General features: G+C 59.1%; 3 protein-coding genes across 14 annotated transcripts; all 3 read right to left on the bottom strand.

Annotated features, from left to right (window-relative positions):
- Positions 1-1,896: 1,896 nt before the first annotated feature.
- FBLIM1 (filamin binding LIM protein 1) lies at positions 1,897-6,586 on the bottom strand. Of its 6 annotated transcripts, none has more exons than XM_090123261.1 (9): positions 6,373-6,586; positions 5,438-5,704; positions 4,647-4,842; positions 4,184-4,299; positions 3,994-4,105; positions 3,746-3,915; positions 3,425-3,603; positions 3,229-3,340; positions 1,897-3,061 (listed from the first exon to the last, which is right to left on the bottom strand). In XM_090123261.1, exons 3-9 carry the CDS (start codon positions 4,837-4,839, stop codon positions 2,948-2,950), a joined length of 996 nt encoding a protein of 331 aa, XP_089979387.1. In that variant the 5' UTR covers positions 4,840-4,842; positions 5,438-5,704; positions 6,373-6,586; the 3' UTR covers positions 1,897-2,947. The 6 variants fall into 6 exon arrangements, with proteins under 6 accessions (XP_089979387.1, XP_089979386.1, XP_089979384.1 ...); XM_090123260.1 differs by having other exon boundaries at positions 4,184-4,320; positions 5,438-5,531; positions 6,373-6,585; XM_090123258.1 differs by having other exon boundaries at positions 4,184-4,320; positions 5,438-5,582; positions 6,373-6,585.
- A 482-nt stretch (positions 6,587-7,068) lies between these two features.
- TMEM82 (transmembrane protein 82) lies at positions 7,069-10,136 on the bottom strand. 7 transcript variants are annotated; one of them, XM_090123251.1, is made up of 7 exons: positions 10,007-10,136; positions 9,862-9,934; positions 8,976-9,150; positions 8,779-8,904; positions 8,284-8,692; positions 7,552-7,739; positions 7,069-7,468 (listed from the first exon to the last, which is right to left on the bottom strand). In XM_090123251.1, the coding sequence occupies exons 1-7, from the start codon at positions 10,083-10,085 to the stop codon at positions 7,427-7,429; spliced, it is 1,092 nt and encodes a 363-aa protein (XP_089979377.1). In that variant the 5' UTR covers positions 10,086-10,136; the 3' UTR covers positions 7,069-7,426. The 7 variants fall into 7 exon arrangements, with proteins under 7 accessions (XP_089979377.1, XP_089979381.1, XP_089979382.1 ...); XM_090123255.1 differs by lacking the exon at positions 8,779-8,904; XM_090123256.1 differs by lacking the exon at positions 8,976-9,150 and having other exon boundaries at positions 10,007-10,130.
- Positions 10,137-10,337: 201 nt separating this feature from the next.
- SLC25A34 (solute carrier family 25 member 34) lies at positions 10,338-12,214 on the bottom strand. Its single transcript, XM_031613522.2, has 5 exons — positions 11,693-12,214; positions 11,173-11,238; positions 10,796-10,948; positions 10,594-10,728; positions 10,338-10,520 (listed from the first exon to the last, which is right to left on the bottom strand). Exons 1-5 carry the CDS (start codon positions 12,170-12,172, stop codon positions 10,338-10,340), a joined length of 1,017 nt encoding a protein of 338 aa, XP_031469382.2. The 5' UTR covers positions 12,173-12,214.
- Positions 12,215-12,279: the final 65 nt, after the last annotated feature.

Raw genomic sequence — 12,279 nt, forward strand, 5'->3', positions numbered from 1 at the left:
GCTCCAGCCTCAGTTTCCCCATCTCGCTGCAGTGCTGGCTCCTGCTCGCCGCTCCCCAGCCGCTTTCACCTCCGAGGCAGTGATGGCAGAGGGAAGGCACGCCAGGAATCCAGCTCAGCTCTCCCTCAGTCCACCACCTGCTTTTCACATTTCTCACGGCTGATGGGGTCATTTCCAACCCATTTCCCTTTACAGCCTTGCTTGTGCTGCACCAACATCTTCAGCTTGCAAGAGAAACCTGCAAAAGGCCTTTTTTGTTACAAAGAAAAACCTTGATCGCCGATTTAAAAATATTACGGTCGCGCCTGTCAGCTCCTTTTAACAACCCTAGAGTTGCAAGAAAGATAACCTTTGTGGTTTTTTTGTCCTACATTCTCATGTTCCTGGGAGCAGGGCATGGTGTCGGATGCCTTCTCTGGGAAAGACCAGGGAAATTTTATCCTCAGGCCGCACCCAGCCCGAAGTGAAGAAATATTTGCATTTGCTTCTCCTTGGAGAGCAGCCAGCCTGTGTGAGAGGGCCCTCCCCGCTCGCCTTGGCCTGCCAAAAGGGATTGCAAGAAAGGAGGGGCTGATTGCAGCAGCTCAGGGCATTGCGCAGGCACTGCCCCTTGCCCTTTTGCACCTCCATTGCAAGACGACGCAAGACCTCAGCAGGTTTTGCACCTCCAGGTGATCTGGGGGGGCTTTATGAGGCCTCTGGGGGTAAAGAATGAGCTCTGCATTGCTGTGGGTGTGCTGTGTGTTTTTGCTGGCAGACCTGGGCATGTTGGTGTTGAGTAAGGAGGTGGACTTTAAACTTTTTTCCCCTTGCAAAATTGCTTGCAATGGTGTGAGGAGCCCAAGGATGGGCTGAGCTGTTGCAATTGGTGCCTACATGCTCAGCAGCAGAACGGGACCTCCAGGACTTGATACGGCCAGACATACAGCACAATTCTTGATGTCCACCCAGAGGAAAACACAGGGTTGTGCTTTCCAGGCTCAGCAACACACCTCAGACCCCAGCTCACAATACTTCTCCCCTTACCCACCCAGAAAGCAGCTCGGATCAGCCTTTATCAGTTTACTTCCCTATCTGTACACCCCCATCATCCTGCGCTCCTGGAAAAAATTACCAAATCCGACCACTTCTGCAACCCTTTGAACTCTCCAGCTGCACTTCGTCCTGCTCCTCTCCCTGCCAGGATCACCTCCAAGGCTTTGTGTCCATAACAGCCATTCCCTGCCCACCTCTGGCCAAAAACCACCGCAGCCCAGTGCCAGCAGAGCACCCTGCGGGGAAATACCCAGCCCCTTCCTGCTTTCACTACCCAGAGCTGCTGCTCAGAGGGCTCAGCAGTGCAACAACACATCTATACCAATGCTCAGCATTGCTATTTCCATCCTCCCTGAAAATTTCATTTGGAAAATACCCATACTACAAAAAGAGGGAAATGCTCTGCCGTCTGGCACTTCCCTTCCCCACTCCCGCACTCTTTAGACCATTTTTTTGGCTTTTTTTTTTTTTTTTTTTTACTTTTCCATGCCTGGATTTCCCCACGGAGTGCGAGGCTTTGGGAATGACTTCAAACACAGGACTTCCTGGCATGGCACACGTCCCCACATGGACCATAGCCGCCTCTATACGTGACCATCCCAACTCCAGGAAACACCACAGCTTTACACGAGCACCTTATTTACAAATAGCTTACAGCCATCTGTGCCCTGATGGATGGCTGCAGACACACATCACCAACATGAATAATAGGCTTTGTAGATGGGGAGAGACGGCAGGAAACATTTGCAGGGTTGGTTTGAGGAATCCATATGTTACCCATGCATTAACCCTTTCATTCATAAATACAGCATGTGCTGGGGAGACTTTAGGCAACGTGACCTAGAAACATTTGTCTGCTGCTTTGTTGGTGCTTTTTTTTTTTTTTTAAACATCTTCCTTTTTTTTTCTTTCGTCAGGGAAGCATTAAATATTGACTCAGATGCTCTTGTTATTTCCTGCACTTGATTTGTGGCTTTATAAAAGCTTTTGGCTAAAAGGGAAACCCCTTTGTCTGTCTGGTTCGCAGTATATTCTCAAACAAAACCAATGAGCAGGTGGCACCGTTCACACAGATCCACAAAGAAAAGTTTTCATTTCCTCCTGTTTTCCATACCGTGGTCCAAAAGAAAGTCAGAAAGCTTCTGCTGGTGGAGTGGTATTATCTTGGGTAAGACGCAAAACCTAAGCCTCAGTACCAGCGTTGCTGCATACAGAAGACAGAAATCAGGCAGTTTTTTCACCCATTGGAGGAATTTGTGCTCTGGCTGCCCTCTGCCGGCCTGGGACTATTGTGAGACAGAGCAGAGAAACAGCACGCATCCTTTATCAACACCGGGCACGCTGCAGAACCCCCAGTCCGGCCCCAGAACAGACCTCCTGCTCTCCCATCTGCCAAATCGCTGCATCCCACCCCATCCCAGCCATGCTATCAGCCAGCAGCCCAAGCAAGCTGTGCCCAGCCTCTGCCACCCGAGGTGACCCACAAGGTCCTAATGTGGTCTCTTCTCTCTTTTTAACTTGCCTTCTGTAAGTTTGGGACACAGGAAACGGGCGGATGAAAGAGACGGCATTTTTAGCTCGGGGTTTTATGTAATGACAAGGAGCTAAATCAGTGCTGCTCTCTGCATCGCCACAGAGAGAAGTGTTTAAACAAAACCCCAAGAAAGCTTGAGAAGAAAGAAAAACACTGAAGAAATCAAACCAGCTTCAAAAAAGGATTTAAAAAAAAAAAAAAAAGTGAACAAACACTCAGCTCATCTACCACCACTGCTCTTTTTCTGCTTGCGATGAGCAGCTGGCAGAGGCCGAGCTGCACGGTTTGGGGTTCTGGCACACTCTGGTGATGACGCGCTGGTCCCGCTGCTCTCGGTGGGTCCATCCCAGTGGCACGGCCCTTCTCACAGCCTGCAGTTCAGCAGGACGACTCGTTCCGCCGGCAGATGTGGCAGGCTTTGCAGAGCAGGTGGTGGCCCAGAGGGTAGCACCCATCCTCTGTCGGCTCCGGTGACAGCGGCGTCCCACAGCTCTGCAAACAGTGCAGCCATGTGTATGGCTTTCCTGCAGCCCTACACCATGCTGCCTGCAGTACACCGTACTGCTCACCTCACCAACAACCCATGCTTTGTGCCTGCCTCCAACCCCATATATACTTTGTGAGGCACTGGGACAACACTTTGAGTTTTGTGGCCATACCTCACAGCGGTAGCAGCTCTCGTGGAAGCTACGTCCCAGGCACTCAATCTTGTAGGTGTCCTCGTCAGGGATGATGGGGTGCTTGCAGGCACCGCACACTGGGGCGAATTTCCTTGGTGGGATAAAATGGAGGTGATGATGTGAGACCCACGGGGTGACAGGGATCAGCTGAACCCCCCTGCTGGTACTGCCCCACCTGTAGAAGTCAGCCACACAGTACACCTTGCCCTGCTCGTCCACAGCAAAGCTCTCAGCACCGATGGCCCGGCCGCAGGCAGCACAGACGAAGCATCCGGGGTGGAAGCCTTTGCCCAGGGCACGCACAATGCGCTCAGTGATCAGCCCCTGGCACTTGGCACATTTCTCCAGCGTGGCCTGCAGGCAAGGACGTGACATGAGAGATACCATTGCTCCCTGAATGCCAACGCTCCCCAAGAGATGCCACCACTCTCTGAATGCCATCATTCCCCAAGATGCCATCGCTCCCTGAAATGCCACCGTCCCCAACATCCCATACCTGGTAGCAGGCATCGCAGGTGGGGCGGCCATCCCTCTGATAGTAGCGCTGGCCGGCCAGGCGTCGCTGGCAGGTCCGGCAGGTGAAGCAGTCAGCGTGGTACTGCTTCCGCATCGCCTCCACCGTTGGCTCCTGTGGGCCCACGGCTTTGTGGCAGAAGGCGCAGATGTCTGTGGGAAGGGAGCAGGGCAGGGAGCTGCCTTGGTGGCCCCACTGGGGGACCACCACAGCCAGGGCCATGTGCTTACCTCGAGAGCTGTCCCTCTCCACATGCCCATTTGCATCCTGCCACTGCAGCTTGTCTGCTTGTCCCTGGCAAACTTGGAGGGGCCTCAGTTCAGCAGGGAGGGCAAAAGGAGCCTGGCAAGCAGGAGGAAAACACGCATTATATTCAAGCCCTTGAGAATGGGGAAACTGAGGCACACTCATGGTCCTGACCTGCACCGTGGCGGGAGCTGCAAGGTCCAGTTGCTGCAGAGCTGGAGCCAGTGCCTCTGCGGAGAGGGGCTGGGGCGCTTCGGAGAGAACAAGAGCCGGTGGGGACGATGGCACTGCTGGGGAGCAAGGGCAGGATTCTGCAGCAGAAGCCAGGCAGCGTGTGTTGGGAGAGCGCTGCCAGCCCCATCCCGAGCCCTCCCCGTGCAATAATGCCCCGACAGCTTGCAGCAACACTCCCCACTGACCAGCCCCAAAAGCAAACGCTGATAAGCACGGCCTGATGGAGAGCAAACATCACCCTATCCTGGCAACTGGCAGGATCCATCCTGCACTGGGTGTGGGAATTTGGGGAACGACCCTCAGAAAACACGCCCCCCCTCCACTGGCACCCACATCCTTTTGCAAAGTGTCTCCATACCACCAGAACTGTCCTCACACGCGGTGCCTCACAGCCACTCCTCACCTCCATTGGGCAGTGCCGGGGTCATCGGGGGGTGAGGGCTGCCCTCGGGGGAAGCCAGTGACACCCCTGTGCGGGGCTGCTCCCTGGGGGCTGCCTCCCTCCGTGGGGATGCCAGGGTGATGAAGACAGATGAAGCCATCCTCTTCTCTGCCTTCCTGGGCAGCATCGCAGAAACAGCAGATGGGCTGGACATGGGCTGGGGTTTTGGAGAAGAAAAAATAAGGAAAAAAAAAAGAAGAAAGCAGAAAGAAATATGCCAGCGCCCCAGCAGTGCGGTGTGCCTGTGGCTACCGCTGTCCTTCAGCCTCAACCCGCCTCCTCTTCCCCTTCCTGGATAGGCAATAAGGAACGGGCATCCCCGCCCCACGTCACAGCAATAAACAGCCTCGTGCCTGGTGGGGTGAGGGCACCCAGAGAGCACCTGGCTGCGGGCAGCATGTGCAGCCCCCAAAATCTCCCATTTTGTCCCAAGCATTCCTTACCAACCCCAGCCTTTCGCAAGCATTGTAACCCTCTTTTATTCCTCTCTTACTGACCCCACCTGGGATCAAACAGCGGGAGGAACCCACCTTGCCTGTGGAAAATGGGATTGTAAGAGCACAGCGGCCACCGCACAGGCAGGATGCGCCCGACCCTGGCTGACCCCAGTCGGGAAGGAAAAGGGCTGTGCTCAGCAATGGGAAAAGCAGCCAGGACCTGCTTCCTCCCTGCTTCCCCCTCCAAAAGAGCTCCCGGGGACCCCCAGGCTTCATCCAGCACTGCATCCATCCTGCAGTGCTGCAGAACAATACCTGTGTGATGAATTGCCTGGTCTCATGCAGCACTCCGTATTCAGCGCGGGGCAGCTCTGCTTCCCTAAATCCTGCTCACGGGCATCCCCACATCCTGTGCAGTGGGGAAATCGCTGTGGGACGGGCACACTGCTGACTTCAGCCTCTGACTCAAAGAAAAGGGAGGAAAAAGGAGAATCCGGAGTGGCTGCGCTCCCTCCCTCCCCGCCGGCGGAACCTAAACGGGTCCCGGCGCTGCCAGTCCTCGCCCTGCACACAAACCTTCACCTGCACCCCGCGGAAAATAAAGGGGAAAAAAAACAATCAATCTGCAGGGCTAATGTGAACCATGTGCTCGGCGCATTCCTCTTTGTGCTGGGGCAGCCCAGCCGCCAGCGGCCCCATTGCTGCCCCACTGCCGCCCACCGGGGTGGCTAAAGATGGAGGGTGGCTAAAGCTGGAGGGTGGCAGCTCTGGGGTCTGAGCTCTGCTTTTTGTGGGGTGCCTGCACAAAGGAGGACAGCACCTTCCTGTTTTGGGGTGGCTATGGCTGTGCTGTGCTGGGGCTGTGGTATTCTGTGAGAGACACCCCAAAATCAGGGTGCCAGAGGGGGTGGGATCAATGGGGTGGAGGCTGCTTATGGGGCACCTCTCCCCAAATTGGGGTGGGAGAAAGCTCTCCTACACTCTCCTCTCCCCCAACAGATCCCGCACGCACCCCCCAGCCCTCAGAGGACGCTGTGGGGACTGTGGCGGTGGCCTCAGTGTCCTCTCCCCTACATTGGACCCCCGTTCCCCTCCCTGCGGGCGGTTCTCGGTACCCTGTCCCATCCCAGGACAGTTCTCTGCCGCCTTAATCCCCCCCTCTGCAGAGTCCCGTGTCCCACACTGGGGTGTCCCAGTCCCAGCGGGGGATGTCCTCAACCCCGCACCTGGGGGTGTCTCCTGTCCCCTACCTGGGGAAAGCGTGGGGACTCTGCTCCGAAGGGGCGTTGCCAGCCAAGCGGTGGCCCCGCAGCCCCGCGTCCCCCGTGGTGCCCGCTGTCCCGTGTCTGTCCTGTCTCCTACCTGGGCAGCGCTGCGGGTCCCTCCGTGCGCTCCGCGGGCGCGCCCTGCCCGGCGCAGCGGGGGCAGCGGGGGGGCAGAGCCGCGGCATCACCGCCCCTTCCTCCCTCCCCTCCCTCCTCCTCCTCCCCCTTTCCTGCCCCACGGCCCGCCCCCCCCCGGCAGGCGGCCCCATAGCCCCCACCAGCTGCCTCAAACGCCCTCAGGGTTCTACCGTGTGCTTGAGGGTGTCCCACGCACCCCTAGGTTATTTCGTGACCCTATAGAGCTCCCACGACGTCCCACACCACCACGATACCCCAAGTGCCCCCATACACCCTCAGGATCCCCCTGCAGTTCCATACATCTCTAGATGCCCCAAACACTCCAAGGTTCTCTGGCCAGCCCCATCCCCTCTCCTGCTGTACCCCCTTCCCCAAAACCCTGCACCCACTGGCGTAGGACTGGGTGCCCTCCAGAACAGCCAAAAGTGTTTGGGGCTTGGGGGCACCCCTCTTTGCCTCTGTCCCCCTTTGCAGCATGCACCCCCCCAGAAAGCTCTGCCCTGACTGTCCCTGAGCCGGACCCCAACACAACAGGACCCCAGCTCGCTCTGCCCAGGCATTTGCTGGGAATAAAACACTTTTATTTTCCACGATTTATAAAGCTCCAGGGGTCCCTCAGTGCACCTCGGTGGTGCAGCCTGGCAGCCCCTGAGGATGGGGGCATCTGTCTACATCCCACATCCCACAGCAGGACAAGGGAGATGACCCCCAGCCCAATCACAACCATGGGGAGGGGGGCCTCAAAAGTCAGGGCTGTACAAGCATCCACGTATCCAATGGGATGGGATCCAGCACCTTCCAGGAGCCCCTTCCCCCGTGTTCCCATGTCCCCATAGCAGCTGTCCAGCACAGCAGGGAGGACTTAGGGAGCTGCTCCGAGTTCCTCATCCCTGCTTACACCTCAGGACGATCCTGACGTCGGTCGATGCTGCTGGGAGAAATCCTATGGGAAACAGAGGAGAGAGAAATGGAAAGGCGGGCACCAGATCCTCATTGCGGCCTCAGGGCTGCACTGGGGGCACTCACCTGCTGCCGGCACACTTCCAGCAGGACGCTGGCATGGAGCAGGCACCAGAGCTCTCCCAGCAGCGAGAAGAAGACGTGAAGTATGTCTATCCAGCGACCCACGGCAAAGAGGAGGATGAAGAGGCCTCCCATGCGCACCTGCACTGTCTGGTAGGCTGACTGCCTGCCCATGCCTGACCGCTGCTCCTCTGTGGGGACACAGCGTCCACGGTATGCCCGTATGGACGGCATGCTCTGCAGCCAGGCAGAGTGTGGAATTCATCCAACTAGGAGACATCCTGGCTGAGCCGTCCTCAAAGCTTGGGAGACCCGAATGACATCACAGCTGAGTCATCCCCAGAATCTGAGGGACCCAAACAAACTCCTGGTTGGGTTATCCTCACAGTATTCAAGGTCCCCATTGCAAAGCCACTGTGTGGGAAAATTTCCTCCTGGTTTTGATCCCCCAAACTTTGGGGATGGCCTAATGACCTTTTTGAGTCACCCCTAAAATCTTTGGGGACCCTTTTGCAAAGCCAACATTTGGAGAAATGTCACCTTGGCTGCGTCATCCTAAAAATTTGGGAGGAACACATGTGACCTCCAGAACGTGTCACCTCCAGAACCCGGGGGATCCAAATGATGTCCCATTTGCAGACAGAAACCACGGGGCTATGACCTCCTGGTCGGGTCATCTCCAAAACGTTTTCCCCAAACGTTCCATGTCCTTACAGCCCTTCATCACCCTCTCACCTTGCATGTAAACGATGAGCAGCGTGTAGCAGATAGTGAGCGGCGTCCAGAAGCGGACAGCCTCCGCCGTCGAGAGGAAATCACGATTGATGAGCGCGATGGCGGCCAGGTCAGCCACGACGAAGGCGACAACCAGAGCCTTGCGCAGCAGCCGGGGCACGCCGTGCCCAGAGGTGAGCAGCAGCATGCAGACACCGCAGTACCGTTGCTGGCTGTGCAGCTCATACAGGATGCAGGTGTGTAGAGCCAAGCGGCGGGCGTGCACGGCCAGCAGCCCCGCCAGCCCTGCCGCCAGCACCAGGTTGCAGGTCGCATGGGGAGCTCCCTCCAGCAGGAAGCTGAGGCCGCAGGACAGCCCGCAGCCCAGTGAGAACTGGCACAGCACGAGCAGGTGGATGCTGTGGGCACCCTGCGGGAGTGGGACGGAGCCGTCAGGAGCTGCATCAGGAGAGGGTGCAAAGCAGCAAGGGGATGCACCATCGCAACACCACGTACCACTGCAAAGCCACACACCACTGCCAAGCCATGCACCGTTGTACCGCCATGCATACTTTCCTCCATGCATACTTTCCTCCATGCTGCATCTCTTGTCCTCAGCATGGGTGTTGCAAAGCACCAGCACTATCATGCAAGCGTCAGGAGGATGTGTGAGTCGCCCATCACCACACCTCGGTTTCCCTGTCCCCACTCACCTTGCTGAGGGAGAGGAGGGTGGAGATGGTGCGCAGGGAGAATTCCAGCACCACCAGCGCGGCCACGCGGGAGCCCACCAGCGCCAGGATGCCCGTCAGCACCAGCATGTGCAGCGGCTCCAGCACCAACCGCCGCGCCCCAAGGGCCACCCGCAGGTCCTGCCGCGCCGGGTCGCTGGGGACAGCGGGGTACAGCAGGATGGGGTCACCTCCCTGCCCGCAGCAACACCTGGGGGTGCTGGATGGAGACCAAACGCAGACCCCGAAGGGGATCCCAAAAGCAGATCCCTCAAAAATGAATACCCAAAGGGGGAACCCCAAAGTGGATAACCAAAGAGTGGGGATCCAAAAAGGAGAGCATCCAAAATGGGGATCCCCAAACGAAGATAGCTAAAAGCTGATCCCAAAAAGTGGGTGGCCAAGAGTAGACCCCCAAAGGGGATCTCAAAAGAGGATTCCCAAAAGCACAGTCCCCAAAAGGGGAAAGCCAAAGTGGATCCCCCAAGAGGGGATCCCCAAAAGCAGATCCTCCATAAGAGGCTACCCAAAAACTGGATCCCAAAGGCAGATAACACAAAATTGGATCACCAAATGTGGATCCCCCCAAACGGATACCCAAAAAGTGCATCACCCAGAGCTGGATCCGAAATGCAGATAGCCAAATGTAGCCAACCCAGAAGCAGATCTCTAAATGTGGATACTCAAAAGCAGATCCCCAAGAGCAGATCTCCATAGCAGAGCCTTCCCAAAGCAGATCTCCAAACACGGTGGATCCCAAAGGCAGATCCCCAAAAGCGGATCCTCCCAAAACCAGATCCCCAAAAAGCGGATCCCCTAACACGGATCCCAAAATCAGATCCCGTGTGGCTGCGGGGCGGGAGCTTACTTCAGGCACTGGATGAAGAGATAAACCCTCAGCAGGCTGCAGAGCACCGAGGTGGCGCAGGCCCCCACCAGCCCTGCAGGAAGAAGCAGTGCCGTGTCACCGTGTCTCCAATGTCCCCAACATCCCCATGTCCCCGTGGCCTCACCTTGCAGCACTGCATCCAGCAGCGCCCAGCCCCACGCCAGCCCCGGCCATGCAGGCAGCCAGGACCCCAGGGACAGCATTGCCACGCAGAGCAGAGCAGCACCAGGCCCAGCTCAAAGGTCTGCGGGCGGGGGCACAGGCTGGTAAATCATTGCCTGCGACTGCACCTCTGGCCCCACAGGAGGGGGCGTTCAGGTGGTGGTGAGGCTCAGAACGCCGCACATCCCCGCGGCTTTGCCATCACCCCTCCCGGCCCCACTGTGCCCCAAAGACCCCCAAAGCTCCACCAAAACAAAAAAAAAATACATCCCTTTATTTGTATCCGTGGGGTCCTACGGCCCCGGGGGCGGCTGCGGCCGCACCATCCTCCTGAGCTCATCCCAGAAGAAAAGGCTGAGCACAGTGTGGGGGCCCAGGCGCAGGTAGACGGCGCCGATGCCCTTGTAGAGCCCCAGCAGCCCCTCCTTGCTGGAGATTTGCGCAAAGCAGTCCAGGAACCCGCGGTACAGCTTGCCCTGCGGAGACACACGCCGGATGCAGCCCCGCTGAGCCAGGAAATGACCCCAAATCCCAATGCCACGCACTCACCGTGCCGTCAGCCTCCACGGGCTGGTTGTAGAGCCGCGTGCTGACCACGTCAAACGGCGTCATCGTCACCGCCACGGCCACGCCGCTCACCATGCCGCCCGCCAGCACTGCTGCCCAGCTGCCCTCCCCGAACCACTGCGGGGATCCACAGCCGTCAGCGGTGGCACCGCACCACGGGGCTGAGGCGGGGCGCGGGGGTCACCTGGTGCTGGCAGACCCAGTCCTTGGCAGAGGCGAAGGTGGCCAGCTGTGCAGCCGAGCCCACCGCCACGCGTGGCACCGCGCCCGACACCCCACGCCACAGCCCTGCCACGCCGTGCTGCCGGTAGATGCTCCCGAAGGCGTCTGAGATGCTCTGCGGGGAGAAACGCTGGGTGAGCACATCCGTACTCCACCCCCCACACAGCCTCGTCACTGTCACCCCAATGTCACCGCATCCCTGAGCGCCGTGCACGTTGTTTCCGAGCCGTGCTGATATTTATAGCACCCGCCTGACAACAGCTTTAAATACTGCAGGACAAAATGGTGTCCCCTCTCCCAGCCCTACAACTGCTGCCTGCAGGGCCCGGACCCTCTCACCTCGTGGTTGTGCTGGTGGCCCACGGCCATGGCTGACAGCGTCTGGGCTTGGAGGTGGGTCTTGACCTGCAGGGATGGACAACGCCGGGTGACACCAGGTGACAGAACCCCCCTTTGCCCTGCGCATTCCCTCCCTGGGCTTCAGCATCCCTTCTTAGCATCAGGAAACTGCCTTTTGGGGCCATCTGGGCCCCCCCGGCAGATATGGGGCACCCACCTACATGCACCAGACCCTACAAACTCCCATTCCCCCCCCTGCCCTGGGGCAAAGGGCCGCAGTGGCACCGCAGCGGCTCCGCCTCTGAGCACCCCAAGAGATGGAGAGACCCCAGAAAGGGAGAAATCCCGATTTCCTTGCAGTGGAGCTCTGGGCTCGGGATGGGGCGAGCAGGAGGGCTGGGGCACGGCACGCACAACGCGTCCCAGTGCTCCAGGGGGCAAAGCCGAGCGGGGATGGGGACGCGCAGCACGCAGAGCCGGGGGGCTCCTCCCCCCCCCAACCCCGGCCCGCAGCACTCACCAGGTACGCGGGGCTGCCCACGAAGGCTCCCACCGCCCCGGCCACCGCCCCGGCCACCACGGTGCCCCCGGGCCACCCGGTCCAGCCGGCGTCCAGCGCGCAGGAGTAGCAATAGAAGCGGACGCCGTTCATCAGCCCCTGGTACAGCAGCCCCGCCGCCAGCCCCTTCTGCAGCCCCCGCAGCCCGTCGGCTCGGCACACGGCTCCCACCGCCCGCAGCACGCCGCGGTACGGCCGGGGATAGGTGCCGGGAGCCCGCAGCTCGCCCTGCAGCTGCAGCCGCGTCTTGACCACCTCCAGCGGGTTGGTGAGCACGCAGGCCATGCAGCCGGCCGCGGCTCCCAGCACCAAATCGGCGGCCGGAGGAACCCCCCCCGCCGGGGAGCCGTGCGAGACGGGGGCCGCGGTTTGGGGGGGGTAGGGGAAATCGTGCAGCGCGGCGGCAGGGAAGGGCCCGAGGGCCCCGGTGCCCGCCGCCATGCAGCACCTGCACGCCCTGCCAATAGCCCCGCGCTCCGCCTTCCTCGTCCTGCGGACACGAGGAGTTGGGGGGGGGGGGGCGACCGAGCGCCGCCCAGCCCGATGCC

The sequence above is a fragment of the Phasianus colchicus genome, chromosome 22 (assembly GCF_987193195.1).
Source record: "Phasianus colchicus chromosome 22, bPhaCol1.hap1.1, whole genome shotgun sequence".
In the NCBI taxonomy this organism is placed as follows: Eukaryota; Metazoa; Chordata; class Aves; order Galliformes; family Phasianidae; genus Phasianus; species Phasianus colchicus.